The sequence below is a fragment of the Cryptococcus neoformans genome (assembly GCF_000091045.1).
Source record: "Cryptococcus neoformans var. neoformans JEC21 chromosome 6 sequence".
Lineage (NCBI taxonomy): Eukaryota > Fungi > Basidiomycota > Tremellomycetes > Tremellales > Cryptococcaceae > Cryptococcus > Cryptococcus deneoformans.
This window is the reverse complement of record NC_006691.1, coordinates 1,143,801-1,168,800: the sequence shown is the minus strand read 5'-3', so window position 1 is coordinate 1,168,800 and position 25,000 is coordinate 1,143,801. Positions and strand designations below refer to the sequence as shown.

Here is a 25,000-nt window from a genome sequence, read left to right as displayed (position 1 = left end):
GGGATTAGGACCGAGATCCCCTGGTAGGAGACATTCGCCTGGAAAAAGGACGAGGTCAAGATCGAGGGAGTACAGGTATCTTTCAAGGTCAAGATCAAGATCAAGGGAATATTCCGGTCGACGGTATACCCGGTCACCTTCATACGACCGGTACGACCGTAGACGCTCCGTTTCACCATATCGGCGGCGCTCTCCTTCCCCATACCGCCAACGTCGGCGTTCTCCTTACTCTCGTTCTCGTAGTCCCGTCTACAAAGAGGATTACAAGCGTCGCAGAACAGCCTACGATAGGTCATCTTCCCCCAGGCGAAGGTATGCTTCTCGATCTCGATCTCCCCCTCGCCACCGACATCCACCTTCTCCTTCCCCAAAGAGTCGATCTATCTCCAGATCGCCACCTGCCCCTGTTCGAGAGCGGTCTCGCACGCGTTCACTCTCTCCCATCCTCAACTATTCTTATCCCCCTCTATCTCCTTCCCGTTCTCCATCTCCATCTTCAGACGAGGGCACTGCTGCAGGCACCCGCCTACAACCTCTCGCTTCTTCTGCTATCCCATCTCTCAAAACCTTCTTGGCTGCTCAAGATGCTGCGTCTAAAGAGGCGGAAAAGAAGGCAAAGAAGGCCAAATGGCGAGCCCAGCAAGGATTGCCTGCGCAGGAGGGTGATGAGGGTGACTTTAAGTCTAGTAAGGGCAAGGACATGAATGAGAAGCAAAAGGCAAACCGAGATTACCAGCTCTTGATGAACAAAATGAATAAAGAGAAACAAGGGGAGAAGAGTGGCAACAAAGGATGAGCTGATAGATATACGGATATCATATGTACAACCTGCAATGATATATATATATATATATTATATATATAATATGTATATGTATTTCGAACTTGTAAAGTACAGATAGATTTACCTTTCCCTTCCGTCCAAATTGACTAGCTACCGCTTATCGGCCGAAATATCTCTCATCCTTCCATCCACTAAAGGGCTTACGATGGCCAGATCCGCTAGATTAGTCTCACCATCCTCGTCTTTAGGAAGTACGATGCCATCGTATTCAGGCATTTCCTGTGTTGGAGGGGTTTGAACTGGTGACCAAGCTCCAGGCATGTGATTTCGGGCTTGACGCATAGCTTGACCGGCCTATGAAGTATCGGCGACTGCCTTACCGCATGCGGGAGGAATCTACTCACCAGCACGTCTAATCCGCTCATATGTTCATGCTTTGCAACATGCAAAGCGTTCCTAATTGTTCCCCAGTCATGTTGTACGACGTGCCTTCTTAGTCTACCCCAAGCGGAAGATTCAGATATCTCGGAGTTTGGCGACAAGGCATTAGAGGGCAAAGAAGCAGATGTGAGGTGGTTGGGCGAAGTCATGCGGTCCTGAGATGATTTGAATTGAGTAACCAGAAGATTCCTCTTCGGTGAAGAAGAGAGTGATGCCGAAGGAGATGATTGAGACTGAGATGTGTGTTCAGCACGGGCACGAAGTAGCACTTGCGAGGTTCGACGAGAAAGGTGGGAGTGGGCAGCTTCTTCAAGCTGCTTGTGACGGAAGATATAAGAGGATCCTTTTTGTAATGTCAGACTACGGTCACGGCTGATAACTTTAGACTTACCGAGAAGGAAGCTTCTCAATATACTGGACATAATCTGTCCATTCTCATCGTCTACAATAAAATTTCTATTCTTCAATGCTTCGAATCCGTCATATCCTTGAGCCATGTAATCTCTAGTGATCTGCGACATGTATCAGTGATGATTCAGGCCTCATCAAAAAGAAGCTACACTCACGACCTTGTACATCCTTCCGCCTTCCTCATTCTTCACTTCCTCGCCCAACTGCAACTTTTTCTGTTTAACCACCACTGTTGTCCCATCTTCTTGTTCCTTGAAATCTACCATGTCCGCAGGGTCTTCCCAGTCATCGTCGTCTTTCTTCGGTTGCGCAATCTGGTGTATAGATAAAATTCGCTGTCCAGGAGGCCTCGTGTGGTCCCATTTGACGGCGAGACCAGAGACAATGGGAAAACGGCCTTCCTGAGCCGGCCATTTCGAAAGAGCAGATTCTAAAGCATTCCATATGCCTTTGCCGTCAAGCTAGAAAATGTTAACGGCTAGTTGGTGACCATACATAGCACCTGACGTACCTCGATGCAGACAACGGGGTCCTCGAAAGGAAGGATTTCTGAATAAGGTCCTCAACATACAGGCCGGCATGGTTTCAGGAAGCTCACCTAAAATATCACCCAAAGAGATCTTTCCAGGCCCATATTGCGAATCGCCTCTCAATGTACCCCCACAGAGAATGGCTGCATCAGCATCTCCTTCAAACTCTTCTCCGAGACCTCCTTCTTTGCCTTTCGCCTGTACAATGCTCTCGGCGTACGCATGCATCAGTACATCCGCGATCCAATTGCCTAGTCCGCTTTCCTGCGTTCTGACTACTTCTGATCGGGCATCGAATGGGGTGAGAGTAAAGCATACCGGTTTGGTGAGGGCTTCAGATACGGAAGACAACAAGGATTTGACAAGCTCTTCAAACGGTGGTGATGAAGGTGAAGAAGGGAGTACATAGAGGTGCTTTCCTGTCAAAGATGTAATGAGTTGGCGACGAATAGAACCTAAGGGGGTAGGAGTGACGGTGAGGTTGGCAGAGGTGAGATCACGGAAATCGGTACCGGATTTGATGAGTCTACATGAAATGTAAATCAGAGATCACATTAAACTAAATCACACTTACCGAACACCATGGTCTTCCGTAGTTCCGGGCACATCCTTTCGTCCAGCATAACCTTCCCAAGATGTTGCACCTTTACCGATCTACGAAAGGTTAGAGATACACTTTTTCTGAAAAAAAAAACAAAAAAAGACCAAAAGAAAACTCTGCGCAACATACATAATATATCTGTCAAAAGATTTGAAAATCAGCTCTGCGATATCAATGTTTTGGCAAGCTGCTTACGTGGTCGTGACCTCCAACAATGAGATCTATACCATGTTCATTCTCGACTCCGGGTTTGTCTGCCACTGCTCCAAGTTCAATAGCCAACCGAATGTCCTAGATCGGGTCAGCTAACTCCGCTGATCGTAACGAAGGAAAGGCGGTATAGCTTACATTTGGTACTCGACAATGTGTTAAAGCAATAATAATGTCCACCTGGTGTTCACCGTTGGGATCACGAAGTTCTCGAGACAACTCCAGGGCTGTATCTTTCATCGAACGATATCTGAAATTATGAGGCCAGGAAGGAATTGTGGCTATCCAATCCCTGTAGATGTTGAATCCATATCAGTGACGGAAGTCACTTGCAGTTCCGACTCCAACTTACTTCTCAACTAAACCAATGAGGCCAATCTTCACTCCGCATCGCTCCGTAACGATGAATCGTTTGAGAGGTTCCGGTTGACGACCCGTGTTGGTGTCAACGATGTTCGAGAGTAACCACGGGAAGCTGGTAGATTCTACAAGTTTTGTAAGATGGGGAAAGCCTGCACGAAGCTCAATTAGTGCCAGTCGATAGACTTGCAGGCCAATTCTATTGCCGCTTGCTTACCAAAGTCGAAGTCATGATTTCCTGGTTACCGAGCATCAGCAGTTAATCACTTGATGTTATAGCGAGTGATACTCACCTACACATGCATAGTCCACCTTCAGAGCATTCATGATTGGTACCTGTAGATAAACTCAGCAGCACTTCTTGGCGGATTTTCAAGTTATAACTTACCATATGTGATCCTCTGGTCACCGAACTTTCGACGCTGGGATTGAAAACATCACCAGCGAAAAGCACCAATCCTTCTTTGCTCGGACCTTCTTGATCATCTTGATCTTCACTCTGTCTATCGGCCCATTTGCTTCTTTCGCTCAAAAGCAACTCTGCGAACTGGGAGACGGTGATTGTCCTGTCCGGTGAGTTGTCTTCGGGAGCTCCGGGTTGAGGGTTGTACTTTTGGTTGACTCTGTAAACGTCGTTGAAGCATAACAATGGGATTGTTCTCATTACTGGCTGTTGATGAATCATTTAAGAATGGAAAACGTAGAAATGGGATGCAGTTCTCTATGCTCATCCCTTTATATCACGCACCGACCGAACGCGCGCGCGTACGGACATTGAGAGTAGTAAGAAGTATAGGACAAATAAAACCAGCGAATCAACTTTGGGATAATGTCATTTAGTTCACATAAGGGGAAGTTAAGTTAGGGTTCAGACATAATTACTCTGGTAATTCTACTGTACAAGGCGCTAATCGTCTAGTGGTTAGGATGGCTCCCTTCCAAGGAGTCGACCGGCGTTCGAATCGCCGTTGGCGCACACGATTTTTTTCATAATTTAATTAATTATACGTTTTATATACTTTTTATTAATTTATTATCTCGAGATCAACCATACTTAAAAACGAAGCAAATCGCCGTGCACAAATGATCTCGATCTCCGTCTTTGACTTCCTGACTCCGTCCCTCAATCATATCTATGGTGTCCTTTTTCTTATTTTTTGATGGCCGTAGATTAACAGATCATTGAAGATGTTTCATTTCCGCAATGATACTGAACGCCGCCCATCCTACCCAATATCTAATATGGAAACCAGCGTAGGCTCTTGTTGTTGATAGTGAGATTGGCCAGATTATCTATGTTGTGCCTTCTTTCGAGGCTCACTAACCGTGTCAAATGAGACATCAGAGCTAGTCCGAGGCTCAAAGGAAGGCTGAATATGAAATAGTCCAGCGACTACTAGTGACCTTTGGATCGCATTGAGGCATGGAATGATCTATAATTAATACTTGGCGGGGAAGTAGGTCGCTGTTTAATTAACCAACAGTGAGTTGTGAAAGATATATATACCTCAATCTTCTCTAGGAAAACGTTCTTCTTCCCTTCCCAGATACCTACTTATTTCATATCGCCACCCTGCGTCGTTCTTTTCTGCCAGCTCCTCCACCCATTACCCAGCTCTTTTCCTCTGAGCCCTCAGCCTCTGTATCACCCAACGACTTGCTATTATATCCGTTTCAACCACCAACCGCGACGGACAACGTCAAACTCGAGCGATTAACCGATATACAAACCTGACTGAGTGGTACACTCTTACCAACCCAACTTCCTAATTAACATCTTTGACTAATCAAATCACGCGTCATAATGACGCACAATGCTGCAGAAGAAAAGAAGACTGTTCAAACTCGGCTTTACAAGTCAATCGATGATAGCATAGGTGAGGCCTCTTATCGCTATGAAAAATTCATTAAGGTCCGTGTTTGGTTCTGTACATGTCGCTGTGTAAAACTGATTAGGGTCGAAGGACCAATATGCCCCAAACACCAATTTGATTCCTGGGCGAATTTTTACTGGTATCACCAACTTGGATCAACTGTACAATGCCCGGGAACTCATTCTTAACGCTGGCACCGCCATTGAAATATTATTTTTTGCCTGCATTCCAAGCAATGTCTCCTCCACATACTCTGTCATCCTCAACGAAAGGATTCCATGGGATAAGCTACCGAACCTTCGCTATCTATCCATTACCGCTCCTCTTTTCCGTAAAGGCCCAAGCGGATTTGAACCCTACGAAATATACCTCCATGAGCCGGGCCAAGAGTTCAGAGGTCTGGATCATTTGGAATTAGTGCTCACATGTGACATGTGTAGTAACAAGGACATAATGTCGTTTATAGACGATTACGGCTATACTCTGGTAGAACAAATTGGCCAAAACCTATTCAAAGGCAAAAGACAAAAGAAGCCATTGATACTGTTTGTGCCGGGTCACAATATTGAAAGGTCTTCGTGGGGATACAAGTATCTCAAAGAACCAACCTTGGCCATTCAGCAACACATAGACAACTGGTTTGCAGTTTCGGGCATGATTGAATGATGGCATGGATGAAAGATACATTGTTAACAGTTTGTTTATAACTGTATATAGATATTCATGTCTATTATTATTAACTATGTTGAGAGTTACATGTCATTCATCTGTCTATGAACACAGCGATCCCTTAGACAAGAATCCGAAAAACCCTTACTCATCAAGCCCTTGCCAACCAAATCTCTCACTCGCCATTTTAAGTCCCATTGCTTTTTCGATCTTCGACTGAATTATATTATGGTATTCGAAGTTACATTCCTCTCTTCGCTGGTTCAGTGGTGAAGTACAAGAGGAGTCCTCACTTGGAGTCGCGGATGAGAGGCCAAAATCGATTTACGTAGGAAGTGGCCGCGCTTTGCGCAGAGACGACGATTCCGTCGTCCTTCGCTAGTAAACAGATACTTACGACCCAATTCAATTTGTTACCTAAACAAAGCTACAGGTGATGAGGGGCTCACTTGCCGGGAAGCTGCGTGAGAGTAAATAAATCCGGCCAAGGGCCAGCGAAAATGAATGAGGAACATATCCAAGGATGAGAAGATCTTACAGTAGAAGAAAATATAGGGTCAATGCATGTACCCTTATTTTAGCTACTATTACCCATTATTTTGATTGTCCTCTAATGAGTTTCTCTGAGAGAAGCATTTTTAGTCTTGCCATCTAACGCCCAACAGGCCCAACGCCGTTATCACAAGAACTCAATCCCAACGCCTACACCAAAGCCTCTAGCCATCCTCTCTCCCTTCCTGCCTATCAATGGCATTGCAAAATTGAGCTCAACCCTCAGCGGCTCAAGACGGTAGACCAGACCAAGGCCAACACTAAGGTTGGGTGTAGAGTACATCTTCGCAATATTTTCCGCAAAGCCCCTCGCTGCAATACGGATCAGCAATACGGAAAGAAAAAAAGGGACAAGAGAGGACGTACAAGTATCATATGCGACGACCTTGCCACCGTTTAAGAATGCATGAAGCTTCAGTGGCCAGTGCTCTTTCTTCGGTATAGGCGCGAACACTGACAGACCCAAGGCCCAACTCATATCGCCTCCAAGAGAGTCTGGGCCATCTCGACGGCCAACACCTCCAACCTTCCAGCCTCGGATGGAGTTGGGTCCACCAAGGAAGGTACGATCGGGGAGATAAGTTGTGGAAGGAGAGGTAGGCGAATGAGGGAAAAGGGGGTAGAGAAGGGTGGTCAGAGAAGCGATCGAGTAGTGCTACAAGACGTTAGGCTTAGGTTTCGAGCGAAATGAACCCACTTACGATACCGGAACCAGGTAAAAGCTCCCGAGAGAGTTGTGATTGTGTGATGGACTTGAAGAAGTGAGCAAACTTGGAGGAACCGGGCAAGCCGGCATACTCATGTGTCATTTTAAGAAGACGACCGGAAGTACCCATCCATGGGTCATCTCGAGTATCAGAAGTCCAAGTATGAGAGATGGACGATTTGGTGGATGGAACAGCGAGCTCGCGGATGGAGACAGACGCATTGCGAGTCAATCGATCAATCTCGCGGTCTACGAGCTCGTACTGGAGATCATGGGTACCCCATGGGGTGATTGCGCTTAATTTAGCCCTTCCGCCTTGGGCACGTTCGCGATGAGAGGCGAAAGCTGAATTGTCTCTGTCAAGAGAGAAAGCAGAGAGGGCGAAGGAAAGAAGAGGAGAAGCGAAAAGAGGAGTGGAAAGGGAGACCTGGTAGGCTGACTTAGTCTTGGTACCTAAAGACGCTGTTCCTTCCAAGGTCTCGGCGCCACCAAAGACATTTCGTATTCTTGCGGTGACATTCTATCGAGGACTCAGCATGGAGTTTGAATGTAAGGTATTAAGACTTACGCCTCCGCCTTCCCCACCACCGATCTCAGTGCCAGCCTTCAAGAACAGTCTTCCCTTTTCTCTCAAAGCAAGCACCAATTCAACCTCATCCGGGTCCCCACCTCTCCTAGGCTCAAGTCGCACACCAGAGTGATCCATGTCATACACGCCGAATTTGTCTACATGCTGCACCAATGCTCGCGTTGTCAAGAGAATCTGATGGAGGGTAGTTGGGGGAGGAGGGGCCGGGTGAAGCCAAGAAGGAACGTTAGGGTGAGGTTTTGATAAGAAGGGTGAGAGCAAGGCTGAAGTGAAAGAAGACCGAGTAGTAGGTGGAGGAGGAGCAAGGCGAATAGACGTCAAGCGAAGAGGTCGTTCCATGTTGCTCGTTACCTGCAGGTCGTTAGCTTAATGTAACCCTATATTCCAGACACTCACAACTTCACCGACGCGTCTTTGAGCCTGTTCATACTCTCCCCTAAGCCTACGCTGGAACTCCTCCTCTTGCCATTGTCGAACCTTCTCCGGATCCTCCGTGATAGCTGCAGCATGTTAGTCGAATGGACGAGCCGATGTGTACCCTTGCGTAACTCACGCTCTGTAGCAAGTGCTGGACCGATTGGAGGTGGCCTTTCGGTACCAAGAGCCTGTCTAAAGATTGAGCTGGCCAGAGGTGCTTGTATGGGCGGTGGCACTATGGGATTCTCCTGTACAATTTCATGAGCATCTCTATACGCCTCGACAAAAGGGAAATAACGAACTGTTCTACCAAAATCGGTCCTTGGAGCACGCTCAGGTTGAGGTTTTTCCGGAGACTCAATGTCAACCTCAGCTACTTGGACCGACTTGGGCCTGTCTTCTGCGTTTGGGTCCATTTGGTGTAAATGTTTTTGTATAGCATTAATAGAAAAACGCGAATATCATGATCGGAAATGCGATTTCGTGAACGGAAGCAAATTTCTGGAACGGCATACAGAGTTCAAAGACTCGTCGACTGCCCGGCTGCCTATACGATTGTTCAATTGTCATACTTTTCAAAACCATTCTACCACAGACCCAAAAAAGGACATAAGCTACGTCCCGGTATCAAGTTCTCCTCAGCAGATACCCCTGATCGATACAAAAAGCACCTCGCAACATCGCTTAACACTTCTGATCAGCATTGTCGCCCGGAATGCCCCGACGTGACTTGGTTCGCATTGTGCTGGTTGGAGATGGTCAGTAACTGCTTTTACGACAGGTTAGATAGACAGCTCGGAATAGAGTATGCTGACAATACCCTTCTGTGTAGATGGCGTCGGAAAGTCATCTATCATCACTTCGCTCATCAAAGAAGCATTCGTCACAAATGTCCGTTCGCCGGCCTTTCCGCAGTGTTTGCACAAAACTGACTTGCTACAGGTACCACATGTTGTCCCAGAAGTGACCATTCCACCAGAAATAACACCGGAGAACTTTACAACCTCTATCGTCGATACCTCTTGTATGCTTCTTTCCATTGAACTCCTTGAAACACAGCAGCTAATTGGAGAACCATCATAGCGAACCCAAGGTCGAGGCCACACCTTCTCAGCTCTATATCCCGAGCCCATGTCATTTGCTTGGTCTATTCTATTGCCGATCCAAGCTCCTTCGATCGGGTAGCAGAGTATTGGTTGCCGTTGTTCAGAAGAGAGGGTATCAATGTACGTTGCCCAGTTGATTGCTAGGTGACGCAGGCTGATGAATATCCCAGGTCCCTGTCATTCTTGTTGGCAACAAGATCGACTTACGTGGTGGAAGGGTCACCAACCAAGGGTTAGAGGATGAAAGTGCGCCGATCATGCGCGAATTCAAAGTGCGCCGCATTTTGCTTGCGAGGAGTTAGAGCTAACTTCTCTCGTATTATAGGAAGTGGAGACAGTTGTGGAGTGTTCCGCTTTACTGCCTCTCAACGTTTCGGAAGTCTTTTATTTCGCTCAGAAGGCTGTTTTACACCCCACTGCCCCCCTTTATGATTCCCGAGAACATGTAAATTACCATATTTCTTTGCCGTGATTGGCTGAGCTAATTTTTTAGACCTTGAAACCCAAATGCCTGGAAGCGTTAAAGCGAATATTCACCATTTCTGATGTAGACAAGGACGGTCTTCTCAATGCTCACGAGCTGAACCAATTCCAAGTAAGTGACTCTTAATTCCATATTCAGCAGCTGATAGTTGCGTAGCAAAAATGTTTCTCTACACCTCTTCAATCCCAAGAACTTGATGGCATTCTCGAAATTGTCCGATCTTATGATCCTTACGCAGTCCAACCCCTTCCCTCCTCCTCTCCCAACACCCCTCTATCTCGTGATTCTTCATATGGCCAATTACATTATTTCAACAACAATGTCGTCCCGCCTTCTCCTCCTCAAGAGGGCATAACGGAGCTCGGTTTCTTGTACCTGCATACAATGTTCATTCAGCAAGGAAGAATGGAGACTACATGGACAGTTCTAAGGAAGTTTGGTTATGGGGAGAGTCTGGATTTGAGAGAGGACTTTTTGGCCCCAAAGTTCGATGTGCCGTCCGATTGCTCGGTAGAATTGAGTCCATTGGGTAACCAGTTCTTGACGGACATCTTTGAGGCATATGACAAGGTAAATCTAAAAAAATTGGTAGTATGAAAGATCCCAGCTGAGGTCAAAATTTAGGATCAAGATGGAGCTCTTTCTCAGAATGAGCTTGACGACCTTTTCTCAACATCTCCTGGGAATCCATGGCTTTCACAAGGCTTTCCTGACACGACCATTACGGACGATATGGGTAGAGTCACGCTCCAGGGATGGTTAGCGCAATGGAGGTAAGTGTCAAAAATGTGAGAACTGGCCCATTTGACCATTTGTAGTATGACAACGCTTCTCAACCACCGTACGACGCTTAACTACCTCGCCTAGTGAGTAGCTATGCGGTTTTGACTGTTGGGATGTCAACTGACTCTATTTAGCCTCGGATACTCTTCCTCTCCCGCCACCGATCTTCCTACTCCCACAGCCCTCCATGTCACTCGTCCACGTAAACAGGACCGGCGCCAACGCAAAGTCACCCGCAATGTCTTTTTGTGCTATGTTTTGGGTGCTACTGGCTCCGGTAAGACTAGCTTGTTACGCTCGTTTGTAAACAGACCGTTCAAAGGTGGTGAGGATGGTTTGGGGGGGTATGAGCCAACAACGAAGGTATTGAGTGTCGTGAATTCTGTTGAAATGGAGGGCGTGGAGAAGTACTTGGTCGTAAGTGACGCATTTTTCGTACAGAGAGGTTTTGAGAGCTGATAATGATCTTTTAGTTGCAAGAATTTGGGTCAAAGTATGAGAGTGAAATATTACGAAATAGTAAACGATTGGATATGGCAGATATCATTATTTACGTTCACGATTCAAGTGATACAAACTCCTTCTCCTACATTTCCAATCTTCGAGTGAGTTTAACCGACTTCAATATTGAATTTTGCGATGCTCACCTCGGGATAGCAACAGTATTCTTTAGATCATATCCCTTCCATATTTGTGGCTACCAAATCCGATCTCGATTTAGCTCAGCAACGGCACGAAGTCCAACCCGATGTCTACTGCCGCCGTCTGGGCCTCCAGGCACCCATGGCCGTGTCTTCCCGATTAGGACCTCTACACAATCTCTGGGTAGCCATTACTCGTGTCGCCCTTGATCCCACATCATCCCTTCCTCGCGGGCCGAGATCGCAAATGTCACCTGCCCAGAGGATACGGGTGGTTGCCCGTTGGGGTTTGGCAGCGACAACGATTAGCGCGATCGTGGCTGTGTGGATGAAGTGGCAGGGATATAGCTTCAAGGGTATATGGGGCTGGATGGCCAAATTTGCTGGGTTAAGAACATGATAGAGCATGATCCGGTTACCATTGTTCTATTTTTTTTGGTACAAGTATCGAGGATGCATAAATGTATAGCATTGCAAGTTATCGTAATTTATGCTTCGCTAAGTATTATCGAACCTGCAAAACTTGACTATGGATGATCGCTACATATTACAGAGATCATACAATTCATTTCGGATGACACAATGGTATGTTATGTCGATTCAGACCCATCAATTATTTTGGCTACCCCGTATCACCTTCGACACTGTAATCACTCTCATCGTCTGACGTCAAATCAATAGCTTTGCTCCAATCAGCTGCTGCAAGTTTGGCTAAGGCCATCCCTACAGATAATATGGATGACTAACCGAATGATGGCTGTATCAAGTGTGTCGACTGACGGGGGCTGTCAGTCAACGGCGACGATAATAAAACTGAGTTTGTTGAGGAAACGGAGAGGTCCGAAGATGATGAGTGAGGAGTCATTGATGGGCTGACGGGTAAATGGATTAAAGACTTTGATACTGTCGGTGTTTGAGTCACGTAGACTAACAAAGCTGTTTCCGTAAGAATCTGCAGATAGAGAAATCCGAGTATTAGGGATCGATAAGGTTCGATGCCAGCCCATGACCCGTAGCTCCTTCTTCTGGATGAGAGATAAGAGATGATGAAGGTGCAGCCAAGGCTTCAGAATGCCTCGTGCCAGGATGTCCACCTACAAAGGAGTGAGAGCGAGTAGAGTCAGTCAAAGAAGAGTGATACGATGACTCGTACAATGCTGCCGGTGAAAGCGGCTGTGCTGGCTGGATAGACAAATGATGAGGGGTGTGTATAGGTAAAGGATAGCCGAAAGAATGGTACGTTGGTGTCGAGCCCCATCTTTGGTAACTCTCGTTCTCAAACTGCGACTGTAGTTGAGGATAGATTGGTGAACTTCGTCGCAAGTCTTCAGAGAGTTCTTGAGAACGATATGGAGGGGGTGGCTCGTCCGTCATCCCGCTACTAGTTTCAGACAACGGCCCGTCATGTGAGAAAGTACTTTGCCATATCTGGCTAGGCAGCGTATCTCCCATCGATTCAACCGTTTGCTCTTCTCCCACATCGCTCTCCATTACCGACCCATACCTACTCATCCCCGCATCACTTCGCTCTTCGTCTACATTCCTTCTCAAAATCCACCATTGCGCCTCCAGTTGCCTTCGCACTAAATTTTGCACAGCCGACCTGAACTCGCCTGCACTGCTATCTGCCACATAGAGTATACTAAGATCCTGTAGGTACGCTCTCCCATCATCTCCAATCCTGTCGAAATAAGGATCTGTAAATGTGCAAGCGTTGCCGAATACCGATGCAACAGACTCTATCTCTGCAGAAGCTCTATCATCAAAGGACAGGCGGTACCGCGACGCGTTAGTGGATGACAAGTGGGTATTCGAGCGGCTAGGGTCTATTTCCCACCCTGCAGGAAGTTGCCAACTATCTTCACGGTGATGCGAAAATGCTCGGCGGAGTTGGCGAAACATTGCGGGAGCGATTAGAGCCTGTTGAGCTGCCGTCAAGGTGAGGGGTGGGGATACCTTGTGTCAAGGACGATTTCTGGAGGACAGCTTGGGCAATATCAGGCGTAAATCATCGTATGCGAAGCTGAAGACCAGTGGCGAGAGTAAAATAATTTTCAAGCATATATACGTAACTCGCATGTGAGTTTCAGTGCTCTATCCCACCCCGGAAAATGGCACCTTCGTGGTTGCCGAATCTCGACTTCTTGCATTGCATCCGGTGAAAACGGCGGATGGTCTTGAAACACCGCCTTTGGAAGTTCTAAAATCTGACTGGGTGCCATTGAAAGGAGGAACAGTATACTGAGGGCGAATGAGCAGTGGTCTCCGGGAAAGGCGTGGATTATTGAAAGGAAGTTGTTTCTTTCAAAACGAGTTCGTGAGATCCTAAGTTTTCAGCGTAACACATTTTGTTTGAGTTCGAATGATTGCTTTGCAGGTCAGTATGGTTCTTCAGTCATAGCTTACAGGTATAACATCTCCTAATCACCATCATACAATAGTCCTTGCACACGTATCCTCCCTATGTTTGAGTGAAGAAAGAGTAAAAAAAGGGTTTTTATGAATGAATCAACTGCTCTAAATCACAGCGCTCGCGCCAGTCTCCACCTGATCAGCCTTCAAAGGCACTTCCAAACTCTCCTTGTCCTCAAAGCTTCTCTGGCCCCTGAGACCCCACCTGTCCAACATAGCCTTGTCCTCATCCCATCCGGAGCAAGGGGTGGTGAGCATCTTCTCGCCAGTGAAGATGGCATTGGCACCGGCCATGAAGGCCATGGCTTGTTCGGTCTCGCTGAATTCGTGTCGGCCAGCGGCGAGACGAATGATGGTCTTGGGAAGAACGATACGGGCAGTAGCGATGGTTCGGAGGACGGTGTGGACCTTGACAGGCTCGTTGCCTTCGAGGGGAGTACCAGGGATAGGGACAAGTGTGTTGACGGGGAAAGACTCAGGGTGCTCGGGCATCCTGCATAGAAGCGGTCAGCCGTGTTTCTGTGCTCGACGTTAATTTTACACACCTGGAAACCTCGTGGATCAATCCGACACGATCCTCATCCCGCTCTCCCAAACCGAGGATGCCACCAGAACAGACTGAGATACCAGCTTCTCGCACGGCAGCAATGGTGCTCAATCGATCATCGTATGATCGTGAGGTGACAACCTGAGAAAAGATGTTAGTCACGTAAAGATAGTATAGGAATACCGATACGCGCCTCGGGATAGAATTCTCGAGAAGTGTCAAGGTTGTGGTTATAGGCGCTGAGACCAGCTTCCTTGAGCCGGATAGCTTGCTCAGGAGAGAGCATACCCAAAGTCGTGCAGACTATTATTCCGTCAGTTGCGCAGTTCTCTTTCACTTCCGTCAGAACTTACCCTCCATTCCCATACCCCTGACCTCTTTAACCATTTCCAAGATCTTTTCGAATCCACTCTTTCTACCGGCCAAGTCTCTCCAAGCAGCACCCATGCAGAATCTAGTGGAGCCGTTGGCCTTGGCTTGACGAGCAGCTTCAAGCACAGGCTCAATGCTGACGAGCCGGGAAGCTTTTGTGGGTGTCTTGTAGGAGGATGATTGGGAGCAGTATTTGCAGTTTTCAGTGCATCCACCGGCTATTGGGACGGAGGCCATTGGATATCAGTATCGAACTATGGACCGCGATTAAACGCCGGAACGCACTTTTGATATTCATAAGAGTACAAAGCTGGATCCTAGAGGCGTCCTGGTGCAGCCTGTGCACAGTAGCCTTACCAAAAGATTAGCTTTGAGCTCATCATCTCTAAGATGTAGTTACCTACCGCTCGGTAGATGATCTCCATCAATGGAGCATCAAAGACCTTCTGGATCTCGCTCCTTCGCCAGTCATGCCTAACGTCGCCATCGACATACCTTCGCTTCTCTGACTGCTGAACTGAGGGCGAAGGAGGGAGGAAAGGGGCGTCGACCGCGACAGCATGGCCACGGGAAGCTGTGGGAGCCGTGCTTCTGAGGACTGGGCGGAGCGAGCGTGCAAAAGACATTGGAGCTATCGATGTGGAGATGCGGAGGAGAAATAGAGGACTTGAATGTACTATTTACTCGATTTGGGGGGAGCCGCTTGGATTTGGGATTTGGGGGAAGGCAGCCGCTAATTACCTAATACCCGACGGAATTAATTTACACCGCCAAAAATTCGGACCAGTACCGGGCCCGCTTTACACCCTGCAACTCATCCTTCTCTGATTCGCTGCAGACAGACTGGCCTGCATATCATGTTCGACGTGACTGCAGGAGTGTTTAGTCGCCGGCAGTCCTCTAATTCTGCCAGTTCTCCCAGCAGTGCAACTTCCAGCAGCACTGGGAAGAACAAACACGTTTCCTCGTCACCTACATCAGCCATGTCAACTACTGCGTCTCTCGATCTTCACTACCTCCCAGATGATAAGCCCGTTTTTGCGTGCCATTCATGTTCGAAGGTGGTCGTGAGCCCTTTTGCTTGACTTTGTCTGTATGAGGTCCACAAAAACAAAGCTAATGCCAAAGAAGGCTCTTCAAGATGAGCTAGTTTCGAAAGCCTTTAATGGGCGATCGGGTCGAGCGTAGTGAGCTCATAACGAGTTATTCACCTGTTGCATACTGATAAAAGATAAAAAAGCCTGATGAACTCGACGATCAATACTTCACTGGGGAAAATTGAAGAACGAAAGCTTCTGTGAGCAAAAGTTTCCCCATAGGGGTTAACTTTCTGTTCCCAGGGAACGACTGATCCATCTCGCAGAACTGGGACGCACACTGTCGCCGACCTTCTTTGTGCTTCATGCAAGGAATCGCTGGGATGGATGTACATCAAGGCGCCAAATGGTGACCAGCGATACAAAGAAGGTGGCGCCCTTCCATAGAAATTAAGAAGGCGACTAACTTGATCACTATCAGGGCGATACATCTTAGAGGCCGCAAGGATTATCAAAGAGAACAAGTGGTGACAAGTCCGCCCTAATAAGCTCTGTGTATATGTTGTACTTGCCCCATCGACGATCTAGCTGGTCTTTCGTTAGGCGACTGAGGTTCTCATCCCTTCTTGTTTGTCTTGTGAGGTGTGTTGCTTTCAGATTGTAATCAGCGGAGCCAAATTTTGTAATATCTTTTTTTTTATTTTTGTAACCCGTTTATGTAACTGTAGCAATCGTTGTATATCTTGAACAACACTCAATCATCAGCTCAAGAAGATTGTTGCGGATCGCCGGCGGCGGCCGGCAGGTGTTCCTTCTTTTCCGTCGTGGCCTCCGTCGCTGCGTCCGTCGGTCGGTCATCATACCTTCTTCGAATTCCGACTTTCGTCGGTCGTCGGCTATACTTCAGCATCTCTTGGCCGTAAGTTCCAAATTGAAGACATCAGTGGCCTGTGAACTGTCTTTTTTTCAAGATTGGAAGCATCATGGTTCCCCTTCTGTCATGCACGGTAAAAAATATAGTAGACGCCGCTTTCGGATGTCCGTTTCCGGCGCCACGTTCACGATCAAGGAGGTGGTCATGTCCGTCAATAAGTTCTGTCGCTGCAATATTATATTTATGTCATCGTTCCTCGAGCTTAAGCAGCTGCGGCGTTTCAGGAATTTAGACACCGCGATGATATGAACACGCTTACAGATATATTCGTGTGGGAGACGAGACGGGAGGAAAACAACCCGATCGAGCTTTATTAATTATAGTACGTCGTGTACAAAAGCACAGTCCTCTTCCGCAGCTTGAGACAACTCTGTTATGCACCGCGAATCCGAGGAGTATTGGGAAACTCAATGGTATTCATCCATGCTGATGGCGTAGTTAAATACTCCAAAAACACCGTGCGGAACGGAGATAACAAGTCGTACACGTCATTTTTACTCTTAATTTCACGTATTATTGCGGCTCCCGTAGCGGGGTCTAATAATTGACCCCCGACGTTGTTGTTTGTCGCTTTCAGCACCTTTGCCACCTCGCCGAACTCCCCATCCTTCCATTTCCCGTGTCGGAAAATGATGACAACATGACGAATATCAAGCAAACCAGAATGTGCTGATAGCAAGTCAGTTATGAGGACAAGCTAAAATGCTAATAATCTAATTAAATTAATATGGACAGATGAACAGAAGATGAACAGCGTCCGTTCTCCAAATCGGCGATGACTTTTTTACAACAAAGGACAAAAAACGTTATTCCAAGTGAATTGGGCATAGTGAATGAATGGAAAAAAGAAAAGACCAGAGCTCAGAACCGAACAAAGTGCATAAGTGAAACAGAGGCAATGCGATTCGTCACTGGGCACCGGGCTGCGTGCGCGGGCAGGATGTTTGTCGATCTTTTCGCTCAGCTGTTTACCGACCCTCCGATCGGAACAAGATTATTTCATGGGCCCCCGCATTTTTTTCACCCCCGAAGTGCAGCAGACCGCCGATGGGTGGATTATTCTGCGTTCTCTCTACAAACAGTGACCACTTGCAGCCGTTGACCATATCTGAGGGTGCAACATGCATGTGGAATTCTGTAGAGTCAGCAAGAAGGTGGCTATCGAGCGGCAGATGGTGCTCAGCTTCTCTTCCGACTCTTGAACTCGGAGAACACGCAAATTTGCAGCTGGCGACTGGAATCGGCATGACGCAAATCTTCCGCGCGTCACCCCGCTGTGTGATTCAGGGTTTGGGTAATTTATCAGTGTCCGAATCGGAGGCCGGTGCTGGTATGTGCTTCTTTTCCATTTCTTCCCCGTCATGGACTGAAAATTCTACTTGGTCATGCCGGACCGACCAAGGAGACGTCAACGGTATATATATAAGCCCGTGCCATGGGAACAGTTGTACTCCCACAACGAATTCACTTGTGTTCCTTTCATCATTTCATTTCCCACAGCATAACATATCCACATCCAAAATGCACGCTCCCGAAATCAACAACCACATCAAGGGCGAAGCCGTCAAGCTCGACAAGGTTTCTGACGAGATTGACGAGGTCAACGTCTTGAAGCTCAAGCAGAAGGACGCTGTGGAGAAGACTCAAGCTGAGATCGACTACGACCTCGCAAGCAAGTTTGACCAGGAGAAGGACAAGGCTGCTTTCAGGCAGTACGAGGAAGCTTGTGACCGTGTCAAGAACTTCTACGCTGTAAGTCATCTGTTACCCCTTTTCACAATCTGTAGCTGACAGTATATTCAGGAGCAACACTTGAAGCAGACCTACGAGTACAATGTCAAGATCCGACAAGAATTCCGCAACACTGTCCGTGCTCGCATGTCCATCTGGGAAGCAATGGAGCTCCTCGACAACCTCGTTGACGAGTCCGACCCGGACACCTCTGTTGGACAGATTGAGCACCTTCTTCAGACAGCTGAGGCTATTCGACGAGACGGCAAGCCCGAGTGGATGCAACTCACCGGTTTAATCCACGATCTCGGCAAGCTTCTCTGCTTCTTCGGTGCCGACGGTCAGTGGGATGTTGTCGGCGACACTTTCGTCGTGGGCTGCCAGTTCTCCGACAAGATTATCTACCCCGACACCTTCAAGGCTAACCCCGATTACAACAACCCCAAGTTGAACACCAAGTACGGTGTCTACGAGCCAAACTGTGGTTTGGACAACGTTTTGCTTAGCTGGGGTCACGATGAGTACATGTACGAGATCTGCAAGAACCAATCTACTCGTGAGTCCTACACAATTGATGGTCATTTTGGCCAGCCACTAACTACCGCATCGCAGTTCCCCAAGAAGCTCTTGCTATGATCCGATATCACTCTTTCTACCCTTGGCACCGAGAAGGTGCCTACCAGCACCTCATGAACGAGAAGGACCACTCGCAGCTCAAGGCTGTCAAGGCATTCAACCGTGAGTCGCCCTTGCTTCATTGTCTTGGAGAACTTTTTGACACTAATTTATTACTTAGCCTACGACCTCTACTCCAAGTCTGACGACCCCCCCAAGAAGGAGGAGCTCAAGCCTTACTACCAAAGCATAATCTCCAAGTTCTTCCCCGCTGAGGTCCAATGGTAGATGGAGAACGGGTAGAAGGCCTTTTCTTGTCGGGTTATCGTAGAGTCACGGGATTTTGTTTCTTTTTTACTTTATTAATCTCTTCGTTTCATCCATTATTTCACCCTAATTTCTTTGTATTCAAAATTGCTACATATGAGTAGTTCGAGCTTTTTAAGGTGGGGCTCGGTTGTAGGTTTCGTGAAAGAAGACACATACAGACGTAGATGATTGAATGAAGAATGGACCTTTGCATTGTCTCCTTGCCATCGCCACTTCGTACTGATCCTCCACTCCTTGTCTTCTCTCCTATTTCACATAGTAATTGAACTCGAACGGGTTCCCTGCAATTGTTGCCTTGAGTCATCGGCGCTGCTGAGCGTTTTGAACAAGGACTAGTAGTAGATCTTCGTTTCAAGAGAAAGGGGCATCGAACATTTTCTCGTTGTCATACGTGTCCTCTCTGTTCTCCCCCTGCAAGCGTAATACCCATCTGTCCCTATCTATGTGCATGACAGGTATACATTTCTAGTAGCAGACCAAACGCCGACGCCACTCTGCGAGCCATTATTAAAAACAAGTGTTATAATAATTGTTGCCCTTTTTGGCACTCCTTTCCGCCATTCGTTACTGGTGGTGGGAAATGGAGGACGCGGAGTGGCCCGTCGTGCTTAATTATGACTATAATAATAGTTAATTATCGCCTGCCGAATCCCCTCGCGTCTTCCAGCTTCGACATCAGATCGCCTTACGTTTTGTTGTTGTTGACGTTGATATTCCTCAATTCCTTCTCTATTGTTCTGTAACCTCAGCCATGTCTTCCCGTCCAGACTCCGTCAGAGGCCTTTACAGTGAGTTCTCCCTGTACGGGATTATGTTAACCTGGTTACAGCCCCTCCAGCTGAAGAATGGGTGTTTCTCCCACCCACAGTCTCCCCTCCGCCTCCCACTTCTTCCCCTCCCACCCACCTCCCTACTCCCTTCAACGCCGATGACTCTCAGCTAGAGGAAGCTCTCGTCCTTCCACTAATGGGCCGACCATTCAACTTGTTCTTGTCAGAGTATTTGACTACGGCGATGGGAATGCCGTTTGAAGTGGGCAAGACGCTCTTACAGATCGAGTATAGGCCAAGAAGAAGGTTTGAGTCGCTCGAAGTAGCCGGTCAGGGTGTCAAGGTTGAAGGGGAAAACTTCAAGGAGAAGTTCAAGGAAGAAGATGAATTGAGCAACCCGGAGGAGGCTGACATGTATTTCACGGACAGACTGGCACAGTCATCAGAGCCAATCGTTCCTGCGACAGAGCAAGTTCTCGAAACTGATGCGACGGGCTATTTTCCAGATTGTGAGTTTCGCTACACGTTTACAGAAGGTCAAGAGAGATCCAAAGCTTGTGAAACCATCCGGTTTGCTTGTAAGGACCAATCATGTTGGCGCGAAGTTTACGGTGCTTTCTTCTCGTCGTCTAGCGCAAACGTGGTTTGAAAATTGAGAGCTTCCGCTAATGTATTTATAGTGCACCCAACATGGCTCCTCAAGGATGATCCAGACGTTTCGAGGGGTAACGGTGTTTGGGGCATGATCCGTCGTATCCGTTACACTCCTTCCGAGGGTCTTCCAGCATTGTGGAAATCCCAACTCGTCTCCACCCTTCACTCCTTCCTCTCCACTCTTCTGCAACCCTCTGTCCATTCTTTCCTCCAAATCCTCACTCCATACCCCCCACTGTCACTCGATACCCCATTAACGGCATTCCCCAACCCATCATTGCCGCTGGGTATCCAAGTTGCCAGTCACTTGTTGACCCACTTGGTACTCTCTCCTTTGGAGATCATCAGGACCAGACTGATCGTCATGCCCGTCTCCCACCCTTCCACACCAAGCAGCATTGCTATCTTTCGCGACATGATCAACGAAGAAGGTGGTTTTATCAACATGTATTTCCACCCTAATATTCTTTTCCCCGCCCTTCTTGAACACACCCTCCGCCCTCTCTTTGCGCTCTCTACCCCTTTGCTGCTTGAGCGATATCTTGGAATTTCACCAGATATCTCACCTATAACATATTCCCTTGCTGATCTTTCTTTGGGTCTCGCTCATCTGCTCATCTTACTCCCCATTGAGACCGTTAGACGCCGTCTTCAGCTTCAAAGCAGAGCGCCCGGAGGCGGAAAGAGGATGAAGACTGTTGTCAAGGTGCGAGAGAGGGACTATGTCGGTATCGTGGAGGCTCTGTGGAGAATAGTCACAGAAGAAACTGGTGTGAGGAGGACGAGGATTGAAAAGGGAGAGGAAGGTGGATGGTTTGCCGGTGTTAGGCAATTGTATCGTGGCGCAAGTCTTTCTTTCATATGGTTAATAATAGGCGGTAGGCTGACGGTAAAGGGACAGTTTGGAATGGCAGCGACAGCGCACGCTACAGTCTTCGGTCTTGGATTGGTCAGTGCCACTCTGTCCGGGGGGGACGGGGGTTGGAAGGAGATATAAAAGCGATCCTTTTTTTTGTTGCTACTACGGATGTATATCATTACTCTAGACCATTTATTTATACATGTGCATAGGTATTACATTCTTCTAAGTACTGAATATCATACTAAACAAAACGTTGGACAACCACGGCATTTTGCAACTTGGCTCCTTCTACCGTCTCGTTCATGTCTGAAAGCTCCTTTGAAGGGAAAGTGGTTTGGAGAACAAAAGGTCGAGAGTCGGAACGAGCAGCAGTGACGTACGAACGCAAGTCGGCAATGGTGTGATCCAGGTTGACCCGGGCTACTTGCCTATTCACACATTAAAATCAGTACCGTTGCAACTACGAATTGCAAAGATCATTTACCGAGAGCCATCACCGAAACGCAACTGTATGTTTGTCGTGGGTTTGGAAGGATCCACTTCAAACTTGGTTTCGCCCGAAGTACCTCTACCAGTGTTTTCACCAATGTTGGAAGATGAGGTAGGCAATGATCCAGGCATGGGACTAGCGCTACCGCTCGCCACTTCCGGCACAGCATCGCCCAATCTCTGACCACCACCTACAAACGCCTTCATCTTTTTCTTCGGAGCTACATAATCCTCTCTTCTCCTCTGATGAACCTCCACATTCACTCTCTGATCGAAAGGCACACCGAATGCAGCTGAGGGAGCTCGGCCCTCTTCCAATGCTTGGAGAAGGTGCCTGTTCTGGGGCTCATCGTACGCGAGCAAAGGGCCGTCTTCAATAGAGAAGCCGTTTCGCCAGAAAGTGAGGCTACGGTGAACGACAGTCTCGCCGTTCTCATCGGTAGAGATTCGAGAAGGATCAATGTGATCAATGTTGCTAGGTCCAGGTGACAGAGCAGAAGGAGGTGCGCCAGATCGACCACTCATCTGATTCATGAGTTGCTCCATCAATCCAGGGGGAATAGCCCCAAGACCACCAAAACCTCCAGGCATCCCCCCGGTCTGAACTGAAGGTCCGGGAGATTGAGAAGGTTGCTCAGAGGCTACGGAAGTTGAAGGAGTTTCGTCAGAGCCGAGAGTGTTACCTGCTCCGCCAAAGAAGGCCGAACGGCCGGGTGGCGCAGCAGGCTCATTTGACCGAGGAGGGGGGGCGCCGTTCCTATGACTATTGAGCAGCTGTCCGTAAATACAGACACCGTACCTACCTACTAGCAGCCTTCAGGATCTTATCCACCAAAGAGTTGCCAGACCCCGGAGCATCATCAGGATTCTGGACGGCTAACCCACTGTTCTTGCCTCCACCAGCGAAGAGTTCTTCAGGGTCTTTGTCATCATCGCCTCGGTCATTATCATTATGCTGAATACGTCCAAATTGAGATCTTTGAGGTTGACCCCATCCGGCGGGAACAGTATCTTGGACCGGAGCACCGGAAAGGGTGCGAGCACCAGAGGCTCCGCCAGTAGTAGCCAGACTAGGTGCTTCATTACCAGGGAGATCGTCCCCTGCTCCAGCGGTACCAGCAGCATCCTGGGCAGTCAAGTAGTCCTGCACTGCGGCCTGTGACCTCGGTCAGTCTGTTCCGCGAGACCATAAATGTTACGCACCTCGAGACTGCCACTGGACTCGAGCCAGTGGACGGCTTCATCCTCCGACGCCTGCGTAATGGCAGTGAACTGGGAGATATCTATAGTTCAATTAGAGTCAGATCATCCCTACCCCTTTGTACGCACCTTGGGATGACGGGGCCATTGTGCGCAAGTAAAGATGCAAATTGAAAATGGAGTTGAAATCGTATCCTCACTGTATGGGATGCTTGCTTCGCCGGTGGACGATGACCTCAGCGTTCAACGGAACTTTTTTTTTATTAAATTGGAATATTTTTAATTTTCAATAACTCTCCTTTTGTTGCCGCCAGCATCTGCTCTTTCCGCAAACGAATCATATACTTCTTTGACGTATAACCATGTCTGAGCCCCCTGCTAAAAGGTCAAAGATGGACTCTACTGCAGCTTCCGAAAACAACCCCTACCTGTGCGTATTTTATCTGTGTTTGAAGAACGAGCTGATGTCGAGAACAGCGCCCACAGGAATGAAGGTCCTTCATACGGTGGAATGACCAACGGCGCCAACGGTGTGACTGGCTCTATCGACCGGAATGAACACCCCTTAAACGGAATGGTTCCTAGAAAAGTCACCGTTGACCAGGCCAAGAAGATCATGGTTAGTCCAGTTGGGTATCACTTCGAAGGGTCAGTAGCTGATGTGTCATAGGATGGCGATGTAAACCCATTCAAGAACCTCGCTCCTTGGTCCAACACCTACAAAAGGATTTTGGAGCAGCGAAAAGGTCTACCCGTCTACCAGAAGATGCAGGAGTTCCTTACAGTGTTCAACGAGAACCAGATTGTAGTCATGGAAGGTCAGACCGGTTCCGGAAAGACTACCCAGATTCCTCAATTCGTCTGTTATTCCGATCTGCCGATGTTAAGGGGCAAGATGGTCGCCTGTACCCAACCTCGACGGGTCGCTGCTATGAGTGTTGCTAAGCGAGTTGCCGATGAAATGGATGGTGAGTTTCCTGTATGTCAACATGGTTGGACAGAACTAATGTGTTTTAGTTCAATTGGGAAAGCAGGTCGGTTACTCTATTCGATTTGAAGATATGACCGAACCCGGAACTACCTTCCTTAAGTACATGACCGATGGTATGCTCCTCCGAGAAGCCATGAACGACCCCTTGCTCGAGCGATACTCAACAGTCATTTTGGACGAAGCGCACGAGCGTACATTGGCCACCGATATCTTGATGGGTCTCTTGAAGGACATTGCGAAGAGACGATCAGACTTGAAAATCATTGTCATGTCTGCTACTCTTGATGTTGCAAAGTTCCAAAAGTACTTTGGAGACACCAACCCCACCGGCCTCGCCCCTGTTGTCAAGGTTTCTGGTCGAACTTTCCCGGTCGAAACTTTCTTCACACAAGAGCCCGAAAACGATTACGTCGAAGCTGCCATCCGAACAGTTCTTTTCATTCATCAAGCAGAAGATGAAGGTGATGTTTTGCTGTTCTTAACTGGTGAAGAGGAAATCGAAGATGCTTGCCGGAAAATCAGAGCCGAGGGCGAAGAGCTTGCCAATAAGGGCATGGCCGGTCCTTTGCTGGTTGTCCCTCTCTATTCTTCCCTTCCCCCTCATCAACAACAGCGAATTTTCGACCCTGCTCCTCCCGCGCGCAAAGATGGTCTACCGGGACGAAAGGTCGTTGTTTCCACCAACATTGCCGAAACCTCCCTTACTATTGACGGAATCGTTTACGTAGTTGATCCCGGTTTCTGCAAGCAAAAAGTCTACAATCCTCGTATCCGAGTGGAGTCCTTGTTAGTCACCCCTATATCCAAGGCGTCAGCGATGCAGCGTGCTGGTCGTGCTGGCCGTACAAGACCTGGCAAGTGTTTCAGGTTGTACACTGAGAGGGACTTTGTCAAGGAG

The 25,000-nt window shown here is 47.9% G+C and overlaps 12 protein-coding genes, 1 non-coding gene and 1 pseudogene across 13 annotated transcripts in view; 9 read left to right on the top strand and 5 right to left on the bottom strand.

Moving 5' to 3' along the window:
- CNF04030 (hypothetical protein) overlaps positions 1-872 on the top strand; it is a 2,110-nt gene extending 1,238 nt beyond the window's left edge. Inside the window, exon 5 of the mRNA XM_571365.1 lies at positions 1-872. This exon is cut by the window's left edge and continues 440 nt beyond it. Coding sequence (XP_571365.1) covers positions 1-796 — 796 coding nt within the window. The 3' untranslated portion in view covers positions 797-872.
- Positions 873-878: 6 nt separating this feature from the next.
- CNF04020 (conserved hypothetical protein) lies at positions 879-4,092 on the bottom strand. The gene is made up of 14 exons (XM_571363.1): positions 3,726-4,092; positions 3,631-3,673; positions 3,555-3,575; positions 3,330-3,489; positions 3,116-3,269; positions 2,963-3,058; positions 2,897-2,905; positions 2,741-2,820; positions 2,235-2,692; positions 2,148-2,185; positions 1,792-2,097; positions 1,617-1,737; positions 1,189-1,568; positions 879-1,138 (listed from the first exon to the last, which is right to left on the bottom strand). The coding sequence occupies exons 1-14, from the start codon at positions 4,020-4,022 to the stop codon at positions 935-937; spliced, it is 2,367 nt and encodes a 788-aa protein (XP_571363.1). The 5' UTR covers positions 4,023-4,092; the 3' UTR covers positions 879-934.
- A 149-nt stretch (positions 4,093-4,241) lies between these two features.
- CNF04010 lies at positions 4,242-4,313 on the top strand. The gene has a single exon. It is a non-coding gene; the product is annotated as a tRNA-Gly (tRNA).
- A 579-nt stretch (positions 4,314-4,892) lies between these two features.
- CNF04005 (hypothetical protein) lies at positions 4,893-5,955 on the top strand. The gene is made up of 2 exons (XM_024658587.1): positions 4,893-5,249; positions 5,302-5,955. Exons 1-2 carry the CDS (start codon positions 5,142-5,144, stop codon positions 5,875-5,877), a joined length of 684 nt encoding a protein of 227 aa, XP_024514513.1. The 5' UTR covers positions 4,893-5,141; the 3' UTR covers positions 5,878-5,955.
- Positions 5,956-6,433: 478 nt separating this feature from the next.
- Positions 6,434-8,592, bottom strand: CNF04000 (mitochondrion protein, putative). Its single transcript, XM_571360.1, has 7 exons — positions 8,447-8,592; positions 8,281-8,392; positions 8,124-8,227; positions 7,707-8,078; positions 7,134-7,658; positions 6,799-7,087; positions 6,434-6,744 (listed from the first exon to the last, which is right to left on the bottom strand). The coding sequence occupies exons 1-7, from the start codon at positions 8,558-8,560 to the stop codon at positions 6,560-6,562; spliced, it is 1,701 nt and encodes a 566-aa protein (XP_571360.1). The 5' UTR covers positions 8,561-8,592; the 3' UTR covers positions 6,434-6,559.
- A 118-nt stretch (positions 8,593-8,710) lies between these two features.
- On the top strand, positions 8,711-11,633 carry CNF03990 (vesicle-mediated transport-related protein, putative). Its single transcript, XM_024657446.1, has 13 exons — positions 8,711-8,902; positions 8,977-9,035; positions 9,087-9,168; positions 9,228-9,370; positions 9,421-9,522; positions 9,576-9,695; positions 9,744-9,845; positions 9,891-10,304; positions 10,359-10,507; positions 10,553-10,600; positions 10,652-10,934; positions 10,991-11,122; positions 11,175-11,633. The coding sequence occupies exons 1-13, from the start codon at positions 8,860-8,862 to the stop codon at positions 11,556-11,558; spliced, it is 2,061 nt and encodes a 686-aa protein (XP_024513038.1). The 5' UTR covers positions 8,711-8,859; the 3' UTR covers positions 11,559-11,633.
- On the bottom strand, positions 11,608-13,554 carry CNF03985 (hypothetical protein). The gene has a single exon (XM_024658586.1). The coding sequence runs from the start codon at positions 13,058-13,060 to the stop codon at positions 12,134-12,136; it is 927 nt and encodes a 308-aa protein (XP_024514512.1). The 5' UTR covers positions 13,061-13,554; the 3' UTR covers positions 11,608-12,133.
- Positions 12,090-13,642, top strand: CNF03980 (annotated as a pseudogene).
- CNF03970 (biotin synthase, putative) lies at positions 13,556-15,165 on the bottom strand. The gene is made up of 6 exons (XM_571682.2): positions 14,894-15,165; positions 14,775-14,841; positions 14,471-14,707; positions 14,311-14,420; positions 14,116-14,258; positions 13,556-14,063 (listed from the first exon to the last, which is right to left on the bottom strand). The coding sequence occupies exons 1-6, from the start codon at positions 15,113-15,115 to the stop codon at positions 13,676-13,678; spliced, it is 1,167 nt and encodes a 388-aa protein (XP_571682.1). The 5' UTR covers positions 15,116-15,165; the 3' UTR covers positions 13,556-13,675.
- A 146-nt stretch (positions 15,166-15,311) lies between these two features.
- CNF03960 (yippee-like, putative) lies at positions 15,312-16,263 on the top strand. Its single transcript, XM_571689.2, has 4 exons — positions 15,312-15,676; positions 15,730-15,786; positions 15,853-15,956; positions 16,008-16,263. Exons 1-4 carry the CDS (start codon positions 15,585-15,587, stop codon positions 16,055-16,057), a joined length of 303 nt encoding a protein of 100 aa, XP_571689.1. The 5' UTR covers positions 15,312-15,584; the 3' UTR covers positions 16,058-16,263.
- Positions 16,264-17,941: 1,678 nt separating this feature from the next.
- Positions 17,942-19,334, top strand: CNF03950 (myo-inositol oxygenase). Its single transcript, XM_571356.1, has 4 exons — positions 17,942-18,212; positions 18,264-18,747; positions 18,804-18,929; positions 18,988-19,334. Exons 1-4 carry the CDS (start codon positions 17,982-17,984, stop codon positions 19,092-19,094), a joined length of 948 nt encoding a protein of 315 aa, XP_571356.1. The 5' UTR covers positions 17,942-17,981; the 3' UTR covers positions 19,095-19,334.
- A 477-nt stretch (positions 19,335-19,811) lies between these two features.
- On the top strand, positions 19,812-21,624 carry CNF03940 (conserved hypothetical protein). Its single transcript, XM_571354.2, has 4 exons — positions 19,812-19,924; positions 19,966-20,415; positions 20,587-21,404; positions 21,462-21,624. Exons 1-4 carry the CDS (start codon positions 19,888-19,890, stop codon positions 21,555-21,557), a joined length of 1,401 nt encoding a protein of 466 aa, XP_571354.1. The 5' UTR covers positions 19,812-19,887; the 3' UTR covers positions 21,558-21,624.
- Positions 21,602-23,331, bottom strand: CNF03930 (glycogen metabolism-related protein, putative). The gene is made up of 5 exons (XM_571680.2): positions 23,241-23,331; positions 23,115-23,194; positions 22,715-23,067; positions 21,907-22,668; positions 21,602-21,850 (listed from the first exon to the last, which is right to left on the bottom strand). The coding sequence occupies exons 1-5, from the start codon at positions 23,257-23,259 to the stop codon at positions 21,664-21,666; spliced, it is 1,401 nt and encodes a 466-aa protein (XP_571680.1). The 5' UTR covers positions 23,260-23,331; the 3' UTR covers positions 21,602-21,663.
- Positions 23,332-23,421: 90 nt separating this feature from the next.
- Positions 23,422-25,000, top strand: part of CNF03920 (pre-mRNA splicing factor, putative) — a 2,790-nt gene continuing 1,211 nt past the window's right edge. The window contains exons 1-4 of the mRNA XM_571352.2: positions 23,422-23,541; positions 23,589-23,730; positions 23,782-24,079; positions 24,129-25,000. The exon at positions 24,129-25,000 is cut by the window's right edge and continues 106 nt beyond it. Of these exons, the coding sequence (XP_571352.1) occupies positions 23,474-23,541; positions 23,589-23,730; positions 23,782-24,079; positions 24,129-25,000 (1,380 nt within the window). The 5' untranslated portion in view covers positions 23,422-23,473. The remainder of the gene's footprint in view (positions 23,542-23,588; positions 23,731-23,781; positions 24,080-24,128) is intronic.